At 38.6% G+C, this 22298-nt stretch overlaps 1 protein-coding gene across 1 annotated transcript in view; it reads right to left on the bottom strand.

The window, feature by feature from the left end:
• LOC120530630 (thrombospondin-type laminin G domain and EAR repeat-containing protein-like) overlaps positions 1 to 22298 on the bottom strand; it is a 178991-nt gene that overhangs the window by 91003 nt on the left and 65690 nt on the right. The window contains exon 5 of the mRNA XM_039755052.1: positions 21966 to 22122. Coding sequence (XP_039610986.1) covers positions 21966 to 22122 — 157 coding nt within the window. The remainder of the gene's footprint in view (positions 1 to 21965; positions 22123 to 22298) is intronic.

Here is a 22298-nt window from a genome sequence, read left to right as displayed (position 1 = left end):
TCTAAATACAACATGTTAAATGATGACATGGTGTAATATTATAAGTTTAATGTTACGACTTACAATAAACTACGGTAGGATACTTCGACAAAGTAGGACAAATCGTCAGAACACCGGCCTTTGAGACGCTGACTGCGCTTCTGCCTTAAGTGAAAGTAAACACTTTTAATTTTTTTCTCCTTCCCCTGAGCTATAGCCCAGACAACTGCAAACACAGGATCCCATTTCTAGACCACGGCAAACTAATATTAAGGCGCTTCACACTTTCTATTGCACTTATACGATTATGAGGTCATCAGGTCGGATTATGAAGACACGCACAGGAGTGGAGGACCGACATTGCCATCCTGGCCAGTTAATGGCAGGGCTTTCTCTCCAGTCTACACGAGACCCGCCGCGATGCTTCCCAAAAGGCGCTTATATCGTCAGCGAAGACGTCTCTTTACACTATATAAAAGAAAAAGGCAAGTTTCCTTTCTTTACACCTTTTATCCCAAACCAAAGCCTTTCTCTCTTAACACTGCAGAGGACACAAAACTAATTTTCTTTAATTGCTGGTAATGCAGGTAAGGCACATTACCACAGGCAGAAATTTGGACGTTCACATAGAAAATGTAATTTCTATACCACAGCCGTCGTGTACCGTCTTTCAAAAGGGATCAACTACCGAGAGATGATACATATACATTTTAGCTGCTGTTAGTACTTCTTACCTGTTATGTTATACTGTCTTTAAAATGTAGCTTACCCGAAACCACTCCAGTGCTGCTCAATGTATCTTTACTTCTTAAAACGTTAATGTTTTACTGTTTAATAACTTATAGACTACATTTTATTTTTTTCCGTTGCACTCAGTGAGCGAGGCCAATGGGTGATCAGTATATATATGACTGCGGTGGGTTGGCACCCTGCCCAGGATTGGTTCCTGCCTTGTGCCCTGTGTTGGCTGGGATTGGCTCCAGCAGACCCCCAGTGACCCTGTGTTCGGATTCAGCGGGTTGGAAAATGGATGGATGGATATACATATATGAATGACCTCCAAAGAGCACGGAGACTTTTGATCATGTGAACGTGTCTGCAAAAAGTGGCGCCCCCTCCCTGCAAAAGTCGAGCAGGCGGTGTTCTGATGATTTGTCGTACTTTGTAGAAGTATCCTACCGTAGTTTATTGTAAGTCGTAGCATTAAACTTATAACGTTATACCATGTCATCATTTAACATGTTGTATTTAGAAGTCGTCTATCAAATTTATGGAAATGTTAACATTTCTCAATTTATTATATATGCATCATTTAATGCTCGAAAGAGACACAGCCTAATGCAAAGATTTCACAAGACGGTCATTACTCGTGCATGGATACAATGGCCTATACAAGATTAAAAGTCACACATGCAAAATACACAACTTATAAAATGTTGACAGCAAATACCTATGCAGAAAACTGTACAAATTTTGGTCTGCACATGCGTAGTATCAGTGAGTAGATCATTTCGATGGGTAGGATGTTTCGCCAGAACACCGGCCTTTGAGATGCTCACTCCGCGTCTGCAGTAAGTGAAAGTGAGCACTTTTAATTTTTTTCCACCTTCCCCTGAGCTATAGCCCAGACAACTGTGAACACAGGATCCCTTTTCTAGACCACGGCAAACTAATATTAGGGCGCTTCGCACTTTCTTTTGCATGTATACGACTATGAGGTCGCGGAAGACACGCACAGGAGTGGAGGACCGACAGTGCCATCCCGGCCGGTTAATGGCAGGGACGTCTCACCAGTCTACACGAGCCCTGTCAGCCAAACCCCCCCGCCCCCTTGGGGCCTCAACAAATTAGAAAGGGAGTGGAAGGTAGCAGTGCAGAGAATTCACTTGAGCTCCATATGTGCAAAGCATACAATTATTCAACTCAAAATTATATATCGAGCACATCTGTCTCACTTAAAATTGTCCAAAATGTTTCCAGGGCATGATCCAACCTGCAAACGCTGCAATCAAGTTCCAGCCTCACTGGGTCACATGTTTTGGGCCTGCACCAAATTAACATCATTCTGGACCAAAATTTTTAAATGCCTTTCAGACAGTCTTGGCGTCACAATCCCTCCTAACCCATTAACAGCTGTATTTGGTGTACTCCCAGATGGGCTTAAAGTGGAGAAGGACAAACAAACTGTAATTGCCTTTACAACACTACTGGCATGCATTGTATATGTATTGCTTAACTGGAAGAATCCTAACTCTCCCCTTTTAAGTCAGTGGGTAACTGATGTTATATACTATTTAAAATTGGAAAAAAATCAAATTCTCACTTAAAGGATCTGTGCAGAACTTTTTCAAAATCTAGCAGGATCTAATCAATAACATTTTAGAATAAGCTTTTAAAGCACTGGATTGGTTCCTGCCTTGTGCCCTGTGTTGGCTGGGATTGGCTCCAGCAGACCCCCATGACCCTGTATTCGGATTCAGCGGGTTAGAAAATGGATGAATGGATGGATGGAAGTAGATTCTCTTCCCATTCTTTTTTTTACTTTTTCTTCTTCTCCATTCATTTATATTCACTTATTAATTTATCTATTTACTTATTTTTACTAGGTTTAAGTTTTTAAGTTCTGCTACCCATGCTCAGTTTCTCAGGGGTGGGGGTTGATTTGTTTTCAATCCTATTCTTGTAAAATTGATCTGTTTGTATGGAATGTTGTGTGATTTCAAAAAAATCAATAAAATTAAAAAAAATAGATTGTTGTAATGTTCTGAAAAAGCAGAACTAACATAAAATGAAAAATGATATTTGGGAAAACAGCAAAAACTTAAAAATAAAAGTCATTGGCTAGACATTGGCTGAGACGTTATTTAGGGAGACGAATTCTTAGTGATGTGTAATTCTTGTTTTTGTTGAATGGTAACATTCATGTCCTGGCCTTTTAAACAACAAACCTTTTAGATAGTCTTTTATTTTTGTCATTTCTTGGTCCTTGCGTCTTACTGTCTGTTTCGGACAAGATTCTTTTCCATTTTGGGGCACAATTATTTTGGCCCATCTTATACAGATTATTGTTTATCTTTTAATATAGATTTACTGTATAATATAAAACTCTCACATTTTATAATGGGTGAAGGAATAAAGGAAGAGTGTGCCCTTCAGCCAGCATTGTACCTCACCACCTTTGTGAGACTGTTTTGTGTCTGCTCTCTTTGCTATCTGGATTTTTGCTGTTTGGTTTGCTTGTGGATTTTGCCCTTTGCTTTGAGTTTATTTTGACTACTCCAGTTGTCTTTGGTGTTGGCATCCAGTTGTCTTTGTAACTTAGATCCCATGCCAGTTTTCTTAATATGGTTCTGACAACTATTTATACTGTTGCTCCTGTTTTGACCCCCCACTTAACAAGCATTATACACAATTAGTTTTGTTTCATAAACTATCTTTTTATTATGGTTTTGTCTCAAAATGTTTTCTTTCTGCTCTGTATAAAGTTACCATGACAACTGTTTCCAATATTGCAGGGATCAAGTGCAAAAATATCATACTGCTTCTTCATTACAACTTACAAAATTTATGTATCAAGAGAAATGGTTGGGGAAGAGGTTGGGGAAATCATTTGGATCAAATAACCTCCTCACTTTTTTATGAAATTACAATCACATATCCACCCACAGGCCCACCAAAAAAACAGGATAATTTAAAGGGCACTCCCATGGAGGTCATAGTGATGGGGAAAATTTAAAAAAAGTTTTATTTAATTTAATGAACAATGCTGCACATCCTCCCTCTGACAACACTGATGACTTTCAGCCAACAAATTATTCAGCAGAAGTGTGTCAAGAAACATAATTGGTGCTCCTTTATACCTATGGCAGTACATCTTTATAGTGCATCACTGGGGCTGTCAAGTCAGAAGTTTTCTTTCTTTTTATATTTTCCTTCTTTTTAGTCATTCTGGTGTGTGTTCAGACCATATTATCTATCTATCTATCTATCTATCGAGCTTCTGTAAAAAGCCAGAATTCCCACTGGGGATGAATAAAGTTCAATAAAATGTTATCAAATCCATTTCCTTAATTCAATGAAGGGACAATGGGAGACGAAACCTAATGAAATTTCCAGCACAAAATAGGAACCAACCATAGATGGGAGGCATGGTGCTGATTGATACCATACAGGTTTATGGTCATATGCCTATGCTTGGTAAAGCAATGACGTGTGTGTATAAAACCTAATCATACTCTAGAAGAACAAGCATAGTCAACATACACAGGGGCCAATCCGAGAGTTCAATGTGAAGGTCTGCAGCTGTTTGGTATCAGGTCAAAAAATTCTATCGCAATAATACCACAATCAAATTTTTACAATTCAGTAACCATCAGTATTATTTCGGTTTATTTACATATACATTAAAAAAATACATATTTTTACATGAATTAGTGTTTTTAGATATTCATCCAGTCATCTATTCATTTTTTTTTATAAAATCTTCAATCAGCACAAGGGGAGCATAGTGGTGCAATGGGTGGTAATGCCACAGCTTCACCTCGAGTATTTTTAATCTCTAGTCTGGTTGTTCGCCATGTAGAGTATCCTCATTCTTCCTTAGTCTTCACCAGTTTTAACGCTTTGATTGGTGACTCTAAATTGACCCCATGGTTGTGTCTCAGGGGTCTGTGATGAATTACTTGTCCAGGGCTGATTCTTACCTTATAACCAGATCTGCTAGGGTTAGACTCTGAACCCCTGTGACACTGAATTGGATTAAGGGGATCTGAAACTGTTATGTTTTATTATTCCAGTACCTAATAAGAAAGAGGTGTATAATCTATTTTGGTAGGAATGACCACAAGGCAGAAATCATTACTTGGGAAGTTAGATACACGATGAATGATGAATATCACATAAGCTGGCAGAAAAGGGTGTCCTGTGCATGGTTAAAGAGTGCTGAAAAATACACATTACAGATATGAATATAAAAAAGGAACAAAATGAATACTCAGCTCTGCAGTCATTTACTTAGCTTCTACTAAATGTGCACATGTGCAATGACTTAAATGTAAAAGCAACAATTCCTTTAGATCTCTTAGCTGTAATTGGAGAACACCAGACACCAGCTCACTCTGCCTACATATTCGGGTTTGTGTTGCTTATGGAGTTGTGACAAAGGAGTTTGGTAAGCACTGACCTTTGGATAATGTCAGCTGCTTCTGATTCTTTTTTTTTTTTTTATTTATTTATTTAATTTTATTACAATCAATACATAGCAATCAAGTTTTACAAAAAAAAAAGAATTATGCTAAGAACAGATCGATCCCCACCCTTGAGAGAGAGAGCAAGCCAAACGGTGTAAAATTTAAGGCTTTTAAAAATACCTAAATCAACAAATTCTCTGTGCTTTATAAAATCATTTCAAAATATTACTGATTAGATCCTGCCATGTTTTGAAAAAAGTCTGCACAGATCCTCTAACTGAGTATTTGATTTTTTCCAATTTTAAATAATATAACACATCAGTTTCCCACTGACTTAAAAGAGGAGAGTTTGGGTTCTTCCAGTTTATCAGAATAAGTCTGCGTGCCAACAGTGTAGTGAATGCAATCACAGTTTGTTTGTCTTTCTCCACTTTAAGACCCTCTGGAAGAACCCCAAACACAGCTGTTAATGGGTTAGGAGGGATTGTGAGTCCAAGACTGTCTGAGAGGTAATTAAAAATTTTTGTCCAGAATAATGTTAATTTGGAGCAGGCCCAGAACATGTGACCTAGTGAGGCTGGGGCTTGGTTGCAACGTTCGCAGGTTGGATCATGCCCTGGAAACATTTTGGAGAGTTTTAGTCGAGACAGATGTGCTCGATATATAATTTTGAGTTGTATAATTGTATGCTTTGCGCATATGGAGCTTGAGTGAATTCTCTGCATTGCTACTTTCCACTCCTTTTCTGATATATTAATTGAGAGGTCATTTTCCCAGTGTCCTCTTGGATCTTTGAAAGGAAGGGATTGTAAAAGGATTTTATATATTGTAGAGATGGAGTCTAACTCCTTGAAATTGAGCAATAATTTTTCCAGCGTGGATGAGGGTGCAAGATGAGGAAAATCTGGAAGGTTCTGTTTAACAAAGTTCCTGATTTGAAGATAGTGAAAGAAATTTGTAGCTGGAATGTTAAATTTGGAACGTAATTGTTCATAGGATGCAAAGACGTTGTCTATATAAAGGTCTCTAAGCAAGTTAATTCCAAATTTTTCCAGATATTAAAACTGCATATGTTTGTGAGGGTTGAAAGAGGTGGTTCTTTTGCAGGGTGCCACAGAAAGAAGCTTCTCCGTCTTAAAATGCTTTCTACATTGGTTCCAGATTCTAAGTGAGTGGAGCACAATTGGGTTATTAGTGTATTGCCGATAACGTGTGTTTATTGGAGCACAAAGCAAGGAATACAAAGAAGTACTGCAGGATTTTACTTCTATTGCGGTCCATGCCTGTGTATGTTCTTCTATTTGTGTCCAGGTTCTTATCGACTGTATATTTGCGCCCAGTAATAAAACTGGAAGTTAGGTAGAGCCATGCCGCCTTCTGCCTTTTGTCTTTGTAGGGTCGCTCTTTTGATGCGTGGATGTTTAGAATTCCAAATAAATGAGGTTATTGTTGAATCTAATTGCTTAAAGAACGATTTATTAATGTATATTGGTATGTTTTGAAATAAAAAGGAGCTTAGGAAGAATATTCATCTTAACAGTGTTAATTCTTCCAGCTAGTGTGAGATGAAGGGTTGACCATCTATGCAAGTCTTGTTTAATTTTTTCCATACAGACGACGAAATTTTTTGATAAAGAGCTTTATGTTTACTTGTGATGTTTACCCGAGGTATTTAAACTGTTCTGCAATGATAAAAGGAAGGGTGTCTAATCTAATATTATATGCTTGCGAATTCACGGAAAGAGTACACTTTTATTCAGATTAATTCTGAGACCAGAGAGCTTTTGAAATTCTGTGAGTGCTGCTAAGACTGCAGGCACAGAATTTTCTGGGTCCGATATATACAGTACCATGTCATCTGCATATAATGAGATTTTCTGTTCCAGTCCTTCTCTGCTAATCCCCTTTATCTGATCAGTATTTCGACAATGTATTGCCAGTGGTTCAATGGCAATTGCAAACAGCAGTGGTGACAAAGGGCATCCTTGTCTTGTGCCACGTTCTAGTTTAAAGTAGTCTGAGCAAATGTTATTGATGCAAACTGAAGCTTCTGGGTTAGTATACAGTAATTTAATCCATGCACAAATGTTCGGGCCAAACCCAAACTTCTCCAAAATAGTAAAAGGTATTTCCATTCAATCATGTCGAATGCTTTTTCTGCATCCAATGATAATAATATTTCTGGGGTGTTTGATTTAGTTGGTGAGTATATTACATTAAACAGGCGTCGAAGATTTGAAGATAAGTGTCGGCCCCTAATAAATCCAGTTTGGTCTTGTGATATTATTGAGGGAGCACTTTCTCCATCCTTCTAGCTATGATTTTAGAGAGTATTTTAACGTCGTTATTCAGAAGTGAAATTGGTCTGTATGATGCACATTGTAATAAGTCCTTATTTTGTTTTGGAAAGACAGTGATTAGTGCTTGGCGAAAGGTTTGTGGAAGAGATTGGTTATCTCTGGCTTCTGTAAATGTTGCTAATAGGAGGTGAGCTAGCTGAGCGGAGAATTTCTTGTAAAACTCTGCAGGGTAGCCATCAGGGCCTGCTGCTTTTCCACCTTGGAGTGACTTTATAGCATCCAGTAATTCTGATAATGACAGAGGTTTATCGAGCTCCTCCACACTAATAGCGTCAATTTGTGGTATCTGTAATTTATCCAGAAATGCATTAGATTGTATATTGTCTTCTTTAAACTCAGTAGTATATAGGGATTTATAGTAGTCTCTAAAAGTGCACATTATATTTTTGTGTTCGATGATTTTATCTCCATTCGTGTTAGTAATTACGAGATTGCGTTGCACTTCTTGCTTGTGAATTTGTTGCGCTAAAAGCTTATTAGCTTTCTCTCCATGTTCATAATAATGATGTCTGGATTTGTAAATTAGTTGTTCGGTTTCTTTAGTTGTCAAGAGGTTTAATTCTGAATGTAGAGCCTGCCTCCTCTTATGTAGAGTCTCGCTTGGTAGTCTGGCATGTTCTTCATCTATTTTAGTAATTTCGCTTTTATCTCTGCTACTTTCTTCGCTTCGGATTTATTTCTGTGGGAAAGATATGAGATAATCTGTCCTCTTAAGAAGGCCTTAAGAGTTTCCCAGAGTGTTCCTGCAGAGATCTCAGGGGATGTATTTGTCTCTAGAAAGAATTCAATTTGTTTGGATATAAATTCAGTACAATTCTCGTCAGCTAATAGAAGCGGATTGAGACGCCATCTGCGGGTGAGTGTATGGGGCTTAGTAATTTCAGCTCCAAGATCATCGGAGCATGGTCTGAAATAACAATAGCATCGTATTTACAAGATTTAATCTTAGGCAAGAAGTTATTATCTATAAAGAAGTAATCAATCCTTGAGTAGCAATGATGTACTGGTGAGTAGAAAGAATATGTTCTTGAATTTGGGTTTAAAAACCTCCAGGGATCTGATAAGTTGTGATCAGTTATAAACTTTGTAATTATCTTTGCGGTGTTAGTTGCCGTTCCCCCTGTGGAGGAAGTCTTATCTAAAAGTGGATTTAGAACACAATTAAAGTCCCCAGCCATTATAAGTTTATGAGTGTTCAGATTGGGAATGGATGCAAATAAATTTTGTATAAATTCCTTATCATCAACATTAGGTGCATAAACATTTATCAAAATCATTTTACAGTTAGATAAGTCTCCCATGACCATCACATATCTCCCTTCAGGATCCAATACTACATCTGATGCTACAAATGGTACTGTTCTATGTATGAGAATTCCCACCCCTCTAGTTTTCTTTGTAAAACTAGAATGGAACATTTGGCCAGTCCAGTCTTTTGCAGCCGGAACTGATCCTTACTTAGTAAGTGGGTTTCCTGTAAAAATACTATTTTAGCATTTAGACCTGTTAGGTGAGAAAGTACTTTCTTTCTCTTTAATTCGTGATTCAGGCCTTTAACATTCCAGCTTACGGTTAACTGTCCCATCATGGAGACACTGATTCTGAGTTTTTGGTGTCATATTATAGTCTTAACTGGAAGTGAAATAGTTTAGGTCTTAATTTCCTATTCCCCCAAGAGTTGTTGCCATGCAGCTTATTATTACGTTGATAGTTATAATTATAAAGATTGAGATGATAGATTAGATATAGATCAAGCCTGCTCTCTTTCTCTTCCCCTTAACCCCCACCCTCCCTTTTTGCCTCCCCAGGTGAGGCTAAAACCCACTTCATGCAGTCCCAGTCCTCTGACATACCCAGAGACAGAGCACGTCCAAAGCACATCAAGCCCCCATGCAGTGGCGCTTTAAGGTTAAAAGATAGAGATATCTGTTACCAATATAGTCTTTAAAAGAGGAAAAAGAAAAAAAAAAAGAATTTTGCACTTAATATATATACATATATATATATACACATAACATATACATATATATATATATATATACATACATACATACATACATACATATAATCTTCATCAATTTTAGTGCATTAAGATGATATCCCCAGATAATAAACCCAGGTGATGGTGTTAAAGATGTGTCCAAAACAAGCATAACAAGTCTTAATGCAGTAATAGCAATAACAGCAAACCAAGGGTATGATATTGAACAGTCTCATTTAGGGTACACATGAAATAATTAGAAAAGAAAAAAAAAAAGAGGAGGAAAACGTAATTAAGCACAATAAAACACAAACATTTAGCCCTAGTAATACTAAGTAATGATAAGTAATAAGTAAGTAATAATAATATAAGAATATGAGAATATATGCTGATAAAAACCCGTATTTTAAAACAAATAGATCAGACAGTAGATTATTAATCCTAGCTTTATCATTTACCGCCATGACTCACAATTATGTATCAGAATAGTCCGGATCAGCTTTCTTAACTCATTTTCTGCCTCCTCCTTGCTAGCGAAAACATAGAAATGCCCCTGCCATTCCACTTTCAGTTTTGCGGATACAGGAGGCCGTATTTGACATTGGCTTGCCGTAGCGCTGTTTAATATTATAGAAGGCGGCGTTTGATAGCTGTTGCTGGAGAGAAGTCAGGGAAGACGCGAATTGGCAATCTTCATATATAATATCTTCCTTTTTTTTCCTGAGGAGTTCCATCACCTCTAACTTAAATGATAATCGTTCAAAACGGACTATAAAAGATCTTGGTCGGGTCTGACGGTGTTTGATCGCGACGCGTAAGCCGCTGCTATCTCAGATTCTGCTTTAAAGTCGCCCCGATTATTTTAGAAAAAGTTCAGTTGCGAATTTCACGGGTTTAAACTTTCGATTCTCCGGCAAGCCTTCAATTCTGACATTATACCTTCTATTCCCATCTTCTAAAGCAGCCAGTCTGTCTCCAAGTTTTTCTCCGAGTTTTTTACATTCAACTGACATTTACTGCTCTTTCCTCGGCACTGGCAGCTAGATGTTCGGCTATTTCGATCCGATTCGTGAATGTCTCACTAAGATGCTCCAATCGATCAGCAAGCTGCTCAGTTTAGCGAGTTTTTCTCAATGCGCTCTTCAATTTTACCCAGCACCTGTCGAAGTTCAAGCTGTACCTCTTGACGAAGCCTTTCATTTGCCTGTTGGATTTCCTGTCGCAGACATTCATTGGCCTGTTTCATCTCCTGTTTCAGTCTCTCATGTGCCTTTGCCGTTGCTTTCTCATTAGCCTTCTCGCTTTTCTTTATATCTTGCCTGAGGTCAGCGAGCAACACTTTCAGTTCAGATAGCTCAAATGTGCCTTCTTGTACCGTAGATGAAGCAGCAGACTCTGCTGAAGCCGGTGTCCCCGCTGCTCCAGTCCCGCGTGATTGCGTAACTGAAGCCGCGGACCTCCCGGCCTTTTCCAGTTTCAGGTAATCCTCTCCAATCGGCGAGCTATCCACATCTGCACTCACGATCGCACCTTCGCTCCCCTTTTCGCTCTCAGCAGGCGACGATGTAGCGGACCGTGGTCCCGAGGAGTCTGTACTTTCGCCCATCTGATCCAGGTCTGTCTCTGAGAGGCCGTATCTCGAACTAGGGCTTGCTGATCGCAGCTTGGATGTAGCTTTAGTCTTCGATTCTTTCGGACCCCCCTTCTTGTTGGCCATGTTTATATGTGTTTACATATACTGTAGCGGTCCCTCTCGGGTTGAATAAATACAGGATATCTCAGAATAATAAGCAAATAATATGAAAAATAGCACCACTGCTAGCGGAGCTCCACTTCAGACGTCCATCTCTCGCATCGGACGAGACCAAAATCCAGCTGCTTCTGATTCTTATGGGCACAAATTCCTGTTAATTGTGCCTTATCTCACAACATTGATAGCGTGCCAAAAAAGGCACAAGAATGCCTTAAATTTCTTAGTAGCAATGAGAAAATGTGAAATGAGCACAGTAATCTAGAAATAGAAAATGTCTAGAACAAGAGCCATTCACCATTTTTGGAATGATATAGCAAAGCAGAGTATGATAAAAAAAGTACCATACTAATGGAAGGATATCTGCTTGAATCTTCCAGACAAAACTACACCACCACTACCACCACAAAGCACTCACCTTCTACTTCTGTTTCTTTAATTTTTCAGACTCTGGTTACCTCTCACCCTGCTAGTTGAATGTGTGATGCTTTTGGGATAACATGTCCCCTACTGGCTAGGAGTTGTCGCCACCTCTGGCACTGCTTCTCACTCTTTATAAAACATTAGACAGCCCTTTCAGTAGATGGAGCTCTTGCCCTGTAATGTGCTAGACCCTCAGGCTTCATCTCTCTGTCTCTGTTGGTTTTATTGGTGTCTCTGTCTGTTGCCCTGCCATTAACATTCAGCCCACAAATAGCCTTACTGCTGGAAGACATGCTGAAATGGTAACAGCCTGCCATCAAAGTCAAGGGCAAATGGCCACTAGAGAAGTGAAGACCTCTATTTTAACCCAACTGGCTAAGATGGTTGTACTGTGCACTGTCATTTCAATGGCCTGAGTTTGCATAGAGCTGCTCTGAGAGAAGGCGCCATCCAAGAGAATTTCTTGCCGCTGACATTTTAGGAGTCCTAAGGAATTTGCTAAGGCAGAGAGGGGCAATTGGAAAAAGACTGAAATGGAAAGAGTCTGAAGCATAAAGAAGATGGACTTGCAGTCAGAAGCCCGATTAGTCACTAGAAAAGGAAAAGTTCTACTTTAGCTCAAGTGCTTAAGACAGCCACCCAAAGCACTCTGGATTCACTGGCTCAAACTTGCACACAGCAGTTCCAAGTGTGGATACACAAATAAGAGTGCCATCATCTGAATTAATTTCTTGGCAGTGACATTGTCCCCTAGTTGTCTCTGCATTTCTACACAGGCATACACAGGGGCTTTACTGCTGCTTGGGTCTCTGACTATGTGACTGTCTCTCCTGAAGGCTGTCTGTGAGATTTGGCTTTGCCTAAGACAACCTGGTGGTGCCTTTGCTGTGGCAGCCTCTGGTCAGCCAGACACCATCAGGCTATGCATATACAGTAGCTGTTCCAGATGCAAATATCTTTTCCAAATGAATCCTCTCTACTTTATGTGCTCTCTTTATATCCATATGGGCTTCCACTGAGAGCTTTGGTCTTCAGGTACATGTTGGTAACTTCATTAGCAGCTAAAAATTTATGCTTTTAGTATCCCTTTACCTGGAAAAAGTGGCAACTGGGATGCTTTCGAAAACCCTGAGGCTGAGGTTCAATGTGCTCAGGGTATTCCTGAAGTAATTTCTGTCTCATGTTCTTGAAACTTTTTGGAGGGCAAGAGACCTGCTGTATGGAATCTAACAGTCTGAAATCACAAGGCAATGGCTTACTAGCAAGATGTATAAGAAGGCAATTGAAAAAGATGTAAAGAAAGGTGGGAGATTAAGAACACATCTTAAAAGAAAAAAATCCATGTCCAGGAAAGGAGGTTCCAGACATATATATATTATTGTACAGTGTCTATAATGCAATTGTTTTAATTTCATTGAATGTTTATAAGTCTGGTGTGTGTAAGGAAAAAAATATCTGAAAGAAACCACGGCATATAATATGTCTGCAATTTACAAAGTGTAAACCTTCCCTCAAGTGTTTTCCATCATTTTATTTTCCAGTACTTCAGTTTAATCCCTTTCCCAAATTATATGTTATGTTTACATGCTTAATATGAGCCTCTCCCTTTTCTAATATTTATAAACCCATATGAAACCACAAGCAGCTGGTGGAGTCTCTGTCTACTCATCGCTAATTTCTAACCAAAAGCTTTACCTGATTTTTTCGCCTAGTTCCTACTTTCAAATTCATTCTTCCTCCCTAAAATAATTGTGAAGCTTCAGGATGAATTGTGGTGTTCAAGTTTTTCTGAACTATGGCTATCTGAAATGATGAGTCTCAGTTTTATGTGTACAAAAGACAAGAGTCATATGATTAGCATAGATGTGGCAGTCCACAGGAAAAGCCACCCCATCCTCTTTAATAAAACCCCTGTGTGCGTCCAGGTGTCCGTGTGTGTGTGTGTCTTCTGGTGAAGTGCGCATGCGCAGGGTCACACGGCACGTGTTCAGTCTCTGCCTGTACATTCCCTGTGCAGACACACACACAGGCGCGTGCACGACAGACACACGCACACACACACACACAGGCGCCCACGCGACAGACACACGCACGCACACACACACACACACACAGGCGCGCGCAGGACACACACACACACAGGCGTGCATGGAACGCACACACACACAGGTGTGCGCGTGCATTGTTGCAATGTTACTTTCCTTTGTTGTTTATTAAATTTTCAAATGTTCATTTTTTTCCCTGTACTTAAAACTCATTAAAAAAAAGTGTTTTTAGCGAACTCTTGCACTGTTAGTTATCTTTGTTGTTCAAGGTTTTCTTAGTGTTATTTTTTTTTTTTCACATTTAGTTTACTATTACGCTGTGCATTCAGTGGTATAATTAACTATATTTGTGCTTAAAAACATAAAAAAATATATATTTACATACAGTTCATACGGTCTGGAATGGATTAATTGTATTTACATACAATCCTATGGGGGAAATTACTTCGGTTCACGACCAAATCGGATTAGAACCAGAGTTTTGGAACAAATTATGCTTGTGAGCCGAGGTTCCACTGTATTACTGTCATACAAAATTACAGGCATTTTACGGAAATACAAACCACTATTACTGAGAGAGAAAATTAAAGGCACACAATACAGTGACGTATATTACAGCTACAGTACATACAAGGTCCCTTGCCATTTAATATAGACTGTTCCTACTAATGTTTATGCACTACTGTTCTAGCGCCCGTTATTGTAACGGGCTTAATGTCTAGTTGTAGTATAAGTGTGATGGTTGACAAAAATGGCAAAATTCTACTACACTTCTTGAAAGCTACAAAAATCAACAAGAAATTAAATAACACATTGAGAGTGTCAGAAGTGAAGAGCTGTCTAACATGACCATTCGGCTCCCCGGAAAAGTAGGAAAGAAACAATTCTGGAACATGCAAATGTATTCATAAATGTTCACAAGGTCCATCACCAAACCAGCAGAACTGTTAGAAACACAGTGACTGTTCTTCTGCACGTTGCACAATCATGAGAATAAGTCATCGGTGCAGATGTTGAAGGGGGTACAATAGTTCCTAATTCCAAAAATAAAAGACTTGTACTTCATAAAATAAGTAGGATATACCTTTCCTCCTAATTCAGTTAATCAATTAGAAGTTCTCTGGGAAATTGAACTTGCAGAACTAAACCTTACGAGCTTCTTCTTAAGGTCCTAGGTAACTGGTGTCACACTGTAGCAATAACTGCTCTTGTTCTTTGCACCTTTTCTCAACAAAGTGAAAACATAAACACAAAAAATATCCTGTTTCCTTCTGTTAATGTTCATTGAGCCATTACCTAAACTTCTGTTTAACAATCAGTGTCGCAGGAAACAACAGCCAGTCCTAAGAGTAATGAATATAAGACAGGACTGAACACTGGACAGAAAACTAGATGTTCACTTGGCACACTCACACTCATGATCTCAATTCATGATTACCCCTTGTTACAATTTGTTTTTGCTTTCACTCTGGGGTTTTATTTTGTTGCTGGTTTTGTATTTCATTTTTTTCTGTTTTTCTTCAGATGTTCAGATGTTCTTAATTTTACTTATGTTAACTGTTCCACAACTGTTAATTTGTTGTGCTGAAGGATGATAAATAGCACAAGGTTATGAAAGGAGTTGGGAAAGGAGATATGTTAATAAACAAAGTTAGTATCATAACTAGCCTGAAAACAAAACCCAAAATGTAAATCAAAAATCAAAACCAAAAAAAATTGAACCCAAAGATCTATAACCAGTAAAGAATTGTAAAAAGGAATCACTAAGCAAAGATTTGTAACTTATCCACAATCTCGGATATGTAATGGTCACAACTGCTGACCTTTTAACCCAAGGGTGTCTAACTCCGGTCCTGGTGCAGGTTTTCATGCTAACCTTTCTTCTAATCAGCGAGCAGTTTTCACTGCTTATTAACTCATTTTCCCTTCATTTTAAAGCCCTGTTTCTAAGGATTCAGTCCTCTGAATTGATTTGTTTCTTCATTAAATGGAAGCCAAACAGAAATGAGATGTGAAACAAGCCAACAGATGACCAGCTAAACTGGAACGTCAAACTCCAACCAATTTCACTCCAACCAGTTTCTTAATGAGAAGCCAATTTTTGCTGTTAGTTAAAGCCATTATTGTTGCTGCTCTCATTCTGCCACAGCAGGCTGTTGATATTCTGTTTCTTCTAACAGGCTATTTTGTTGCCTGAGCAGACCAACATGACCGAGACCTTCGCCTTTCTTTATTTTCAGGTTAACTGGCTGCTTGTTTTGTGTCACATTATTATTTGGCTCCTCATTAAGGAAAAAGAAACAACTAAGGGGTCTGAGTCACGTCAATTCAAACTAAAGCAAAACAGGTTAATCAGCAGCAAAAATGGGCCAGTAATGAAGAAGATGGTTAGAATGAAAACTGGCAGCCACTGCGGCTCACCAGGACTGGAGCTGAATACCCATGTTTTAACCCTTCACAACAATGACACAAGATGTCACATGACATCTGGCAGCCTGCATCCATAACCAACACAAAGTTGAGTCACAAAATCATTTTCACAACTATAATTACTAATTGAAATCCAAAACTGACATCACAATTGAATACCTCACATTTGAAAAAACTGTAATGGTGTAAGATATGCTTAGAAAACATCACAAAAAGGCTTGGAAAAATTAATAATAATCCATTTCATAATATAATTATGTTCTTTCAGCTGGTTTTGTCTCTGTATTAATTTCATCTGTTTCTGTTAATTATGTTAGGTATTTTATTGAATTTGAAAGGGAGGGACTTGACCCTTAACTTAATTACAAACACTGGGTACTTTAATTACTGTTTAAGGTTCCTTTTGCCACTGCATCAGTGACTGGCATTCATTTTCTTGTAACTGTGCTCTTCTCTGAATTTTGAAATTTTACTTTGTTTAGTACCTTTTTTGGAAATTCTTAACTGTGTAATGTATTTTTAAAATTTTAATTAACATATATTTACTTGTTCTGGTGTTTTTTTCAATGGTTTGTTAGATTATGATTTTAGACTTCATAATCAGTAAAAATGAAAACCGCTAAATAGCTGAATCCAGTCCTAACTGCAGTAGTCTTTATAATTACTCTTTTAATTCATAGTGCTTTGGGGCACTAGTTCCAAACAAAAACAACACTTCAAGATTTATATCCTTAGTTACAGTTATTACAATGAGAGTTAAATAATTATTCATGTCTCAAACAATATACAGCACAGAGCACACAAGTAACATACAGTAGATGCAAGGTAAAACATTTCATAATACAGGGGCATGATGGATGTGCCCTTTTGTTATGAGCGTGTCACAACATTGTCATCCTTTCAAGCACATAAATTATTCACGGCTATACTTTAAATCAAAATGTAGATACTGTTTCAGGATATTTAATAGCAGATAGGGAATGTTTTGTTGGAAGAAGACAATGATTAATACATGGCATTTGTCACAACGAGTGCTTGCGAGACATTGGCTAAAAGTGTGACTGATTGGCTTGTTTGTAGATCAAACAAACAATTATGGACAGAAACAGTTCAAATGAACCATCAACAAGGAAGCTACTATAACGAAAACCTTTGCATTTCTTCAGGATTGTCTGAAAGGCTGAGATGTATTTGAATCGATAGCAAGTTCAGGTTTAATTCAGTGTTATATCAAAAAGGCAAACTTTTATGAAAATATTTTAAAAATTCTGAAAATCAAGCATTGCCGTGTCATAGCTTCAGAGACCTTCTTAGCTTGGTTACTGGCCTTTTCTATTTCTGTGTTTTTTTTCTGCAGCTAGGTCATTAGGGTGACTTAAAGCCGAAAAGTGGCTAGGGTGTGCTTAGTGGTGGGCTGATACCTAATTAAATAGTGGTGTGATGGAGTGTAAAATGAGTGATAGGTAGCAAATTAGTTGATAAATATTTTGCACTTCTTTATTTTTATTGTTAAACGGCTAGGAAGCTGACCAAATCAGTTTTCTACCCCAAGGAGTTTCACTGATAGGGAAGCACCATCTAGGGCCAGTTTTATACTTTTACTGTTTCCTTTCATTCTTGCATCCTTTGAATCTGCAGAAAATGCTGGGCTGAAATGGTTCTGTGCCTGAGCTGCTTTATTAGAGAATGTTCCACCGCTACTTTGTAAAGTAGGTGAACTTGAAAAGGGTCTGTGCCTGAATTATTTCAATGGCCCAGGGAGGTGTGAGAGTGTCAGGAGCTGTAGAGGGACAAAAAAGGGGGAGACTTGAAAAAGCATACTTCTCTCTGCCATGTTCCGTCTGGATGAGAGAAGACCACCCCCTCTCTCTTGTCATTACTCCATGCTGCGAAGACAGCTCTGTCTCAGCAGCCATATTGAGAAAGACCAGATATCAGGGCCTGTGGAGATGATGAGCTTACCAGGAAGAATTAAATGTACCTATAAGTTATTGGGCCACAAGAAACTAGACATCTAACATTTTTGAGTTGTATGGTTTTAGTTTGCAAAGCCACATTCTATTTCCTTGAAAGGCACTAGTTATAATAAAAATGTAGTACCTGTGATACATAGTGTCACACATTCATGTTTGTAGACCACTCTCTGGGCTCATCACAGGTATGTAATACCGCTTTGGGTCGAGAGAGGCTACTGGCCCACAACAGCATGGAGAAGATGCCCAATGATGGAAACTGGCACTGCCTCTTTGGGTCCCCAAGCTATAAATCCCACTGCTGAGGGCAGAAGGCATTCAGTCTAGCACTGAACCAGAGACAGGATAGAGTTACCTGTAGAGAACTGTATCTTTGTCTAGCCTGGCAGAAATATTTTGTACAGACGTTCTTGGCATGCATAACAACCCTAATTTTTCTTTCTTATAAAGAAAACATTTTTGTAAGAATTAAACAGAGACAACCCGTTTGGTGCCCCAAAAGTTTCTAATGGTGACTTGTAGTGCCTTCACCTGATCATAGCAGTTAAAAGTATAGCTCTTTCTGCAGCTTGTTCCTTTACTCTGTCTAATTGCCAGAGTTTGTAAATGTAGGGAGAGAAGAGTGGAGATGTGCTGAACTGATGTACCTGATAAAAATTCATATGTGTATGGGATTTGACAGTTTTTGGTAAGGTTTATAAAATTAAGAGTATAAATGGGAAAATAGGGACGTGCAGGGCCCTATGAACACAGAACAAGGGGTTTTGCCTTATGTCCAAAATGGCTAAAAAGGCTTCCAGATTCATGCAACCCTATAGTGGAAAGTCAGAAAATGTATAGACAGATTTTAAATGAATTTGTGACATAGGTGTGACATGGTTAGTGCCATCACTCCATAGCTCCAAATACTGGTGTTCAATTACAGACTTAGTTACTGCCTTCCTGGAGCTTTAACTTTCTCCGCCTTTATTCTGAGGATGCTCTGGTTACCCCCTAAACCAAAATGCATGTATGTTTTGTAAATGGCCTGGGATAAGCTAGCTGATTTTATTTTGTCTTGATGTTCCCCCAATCACATACTGGCTGCCTGAGGATTTTAAATACCTGGATTAGGTCCCCACACAGTCCCCTCTGTTCGACACTAAACAGATTTCATTTTCTGAGTTTGTCAGAGTAGCACATGTCCTTAAGTCCTGGGATGCACCTAGTTTCTCTCCACTGCACAGCTTCAAGTCTTTCTTGTACTGCAGTGAGCAGAGCTGCACACAATCCTCCAGATGTGGTCTCAATAGGGCATTTCATAATTTAAGTATAATGTCCCTTGATTTAAATTCAACAGTTTTTATGATATAACCTAACATTTTATTTGCCTTTTAACTTGCATCTGTTCATTGCTTAATCAATGAAAATGTTATGCCAACATATACCCCTAAATCCTTATCAAAGGTTGCTTCCTGTATTATATCTTATAGTTATAATTGGTGTTCTTTTTGCCCACGTGTAGTACTTTGCACTTTTCTACATTAAACTTCAGCTCCTATGTATTCACCCAGTTCTGAAGCTTGTCCAGGTCTTTTTGAATTATTTCTGCTGCTTTCCCAGTGTCTGCCATCCCTCCAATTTTAGTGTCATCTGCAAATTTGACAAGTTTACTAACTATATCAGAATCAGTGTCATTGGTATAAATTAGAATAAGTAGCGGTCTAAGGACAGACCCGTGAGGAATGCCACTGATTACCTGTGGTCTCCAAGAATGCTGATGACTGGAGTTTTTGTTTATTCCTTCCATTACCATCTCTCAATTATAATGTTAATGGAGTTATACTGGATTCATTTTATATTGATTAAATTGAAATTTGCTGTCTTCTACTGTATGTTTAACCTAATTTGAGTATTCTTGTATGGTGATAATGTGTGGTTTAACTATCTTTGTCTTTACTGTATAGATGGAAACATCTGCCGTGTCTTGATGGTGAGGTTATTGAAGAGTACTACACAAAATGTACTGAATGGAATTATGTTCAACAAAATCTCAGAAGAAGAAAAGAAAAGAGTCATTAGCAAGGTTATTGGCTGTGTCACAGGTCTGGAATGGACCTCCACCACTTGGAAATGCCCACAGACAGCAGTTAAGACACTGGACAATCTCAATCAGTAAGAAATGCAACGCTGGCACACAAAACAGCTCCTGCTCAACAAGAGCTGGTCAGCTGGCCAAAAATAAAAATCCACCAAAACAAAAACTATTTCTGTCCTATTAGTTTTCATCAGATGTTAAGCCTGAAGGTCCTTGACATTGAAAGCCAAAGTCATCCCAGCCTTAAAGTCTTTTATTTCAGGAACCAGCAAAATCAAAAATGGAAAAAAAAATTTTGAAACATATTTAGCTGCCCCCAAAATCTGAACGTGCAGAAGTCATGTGAGATGTAGGCCAGGAAACCCAAAGGGGAGCACACACCATAGTGTCGTGGACTAGGAGTCCCAAAACACATAAGACTCAATAAGTTCCAAAAGCAAACATTGCCCACTAGAGGGGCATATCACAATCAAACCCTGGCTTTTAATAAGGGCAGGCAGTACATTATTATAAGATTAAAAGCTTATTCTCAGAATGGCAATCCAATGCAAATAAAGTGCCAATACAGCAATCCAGAAACGCAGTCAAACACAAAGCATGAAGATTTCAAAAATATATAAAGGCACAAGCAAAGCAAAAACAAAACTAACTCACCGTCCCCAGAGGGCATTCATAATGAACTGTGGAGGACCCTCTGGATTTTTAGAGTGGGGGGGCAGTTCCTGGCAGGGACTGGCAGATGGCCCCACCTCTTCGGGGACCACCCACAAAACACATGGATCATAGAAAAGACTATGATATACATAGGCAATATCAAAATAAATAATGATGTATATAATCAATTTAAATAAAATAAGCAAAAATGAACAAAAGAGACAAAACATGAATTTGAACCCTGTGGCTGAGATATGACACATAGGTGTTCCTCAAACCTTGTACCGTACCTGTAACGTTACTTTCATCAGGGACAAATGCTTTAGATTTAACGTTTCATTGTGGGGCAGCACTCACACAGCCCGTCCAAGTTAGTCCATGTGTTATATGTGGGAGGTTTGTATGCGTTATGTGCCATCTTAAGGACATTCTGTTTGAGACTCTAAACTGGCCTAGTCTATACCACCATATCTGTGCATGTGTGTCTCCTTCCAGCCTTGATTCCTCTCTTGTGCCATGTGGCATAAGTAAGAGCAGAGTACTGTAATTGACAAGTGTATAGTCTAATTTTTGACCTCTGCGTCTTATACCATTTTCTGTTTTCCCCTACTTAACATTTTTGATGCTCTTTACAATTTTTTTTCTTTGTTTAATTTTCATGGCCTTTGTCTTAGACTGAAAGTGATAAAATATGTTACCTGTGATCTCATGATGTCTCCTGTTCTATTATTTGTCCTAGCTGTACTAAGATATATACCAATAGAGTGTGTCATACAGCTGGTAATGTTATATGGCATCCTGCACGTATGGAAGTGGCTTCAGAATATTGCACTTACTGTACTTGACTCAACGCTTTTAGTGTGTCCTTGCCTTACATGATTTTGATGGGGCGAGAGTTGGTACAAAGATGATGACAACTAATGATGGGCCTACCAGTGTTACAGGTCTTGTTCTTTCTGGCTTCTAGCCATGCTTCTTGATTTCCCCTTTACCCATGGTATGACTCACTGTGTCTGAACAAGTAAGCAAGGGTGATAGAATGGGATTGTTTATTTTTCATTTAGTGGGAAGAGATGGAGGAAATTGGAGTCATGCATTGCTCACCATAAGGATATTTCAAGACTTCATTTTCAGAGGGTTTCAGCGGCAGGTCCAAAAGTATTGCCGGGACAGAGAGGACAGACAACTTTGGGTTTGAGGTGGGGCAAATTCTTGAGGTAGCATCAGATCCAGGCAACAGAACCAGCTGTCTTAATAAACCCTGGGATTTAAAAAGAAAACAATCAACACTGTGACTTAAAAACTGTAAATAATGCAGAGAATATACTTCAAAGTAAAGTATATTTGTTGCTAGTCTACACTCTTACAAATTAAGGTGCCAAAGTGGTTCTTCATAGTGATGCAATGGGGAACCATGGGTTCCTAAAAGACCCATCC

This window comes from Polypterus senegalus, chromosome 6 (genome assembly GCF_016835505.1).
Source record: "Polypterus senegalus isolate Bchr_013 chromosome 6, ASM1683550v1, whole genome shotgun sequence".
Taxonomy (NCBI): domain Eukaryota; kingdom Metazoa; phylum Chordata; class Cladistia; order Polypteriformes; family Polypteridae; genus Polypterus; species Polypterus senegalus.
This window is presented reverse-complemented; position numbering and strand designations above follow the sequence as displayed.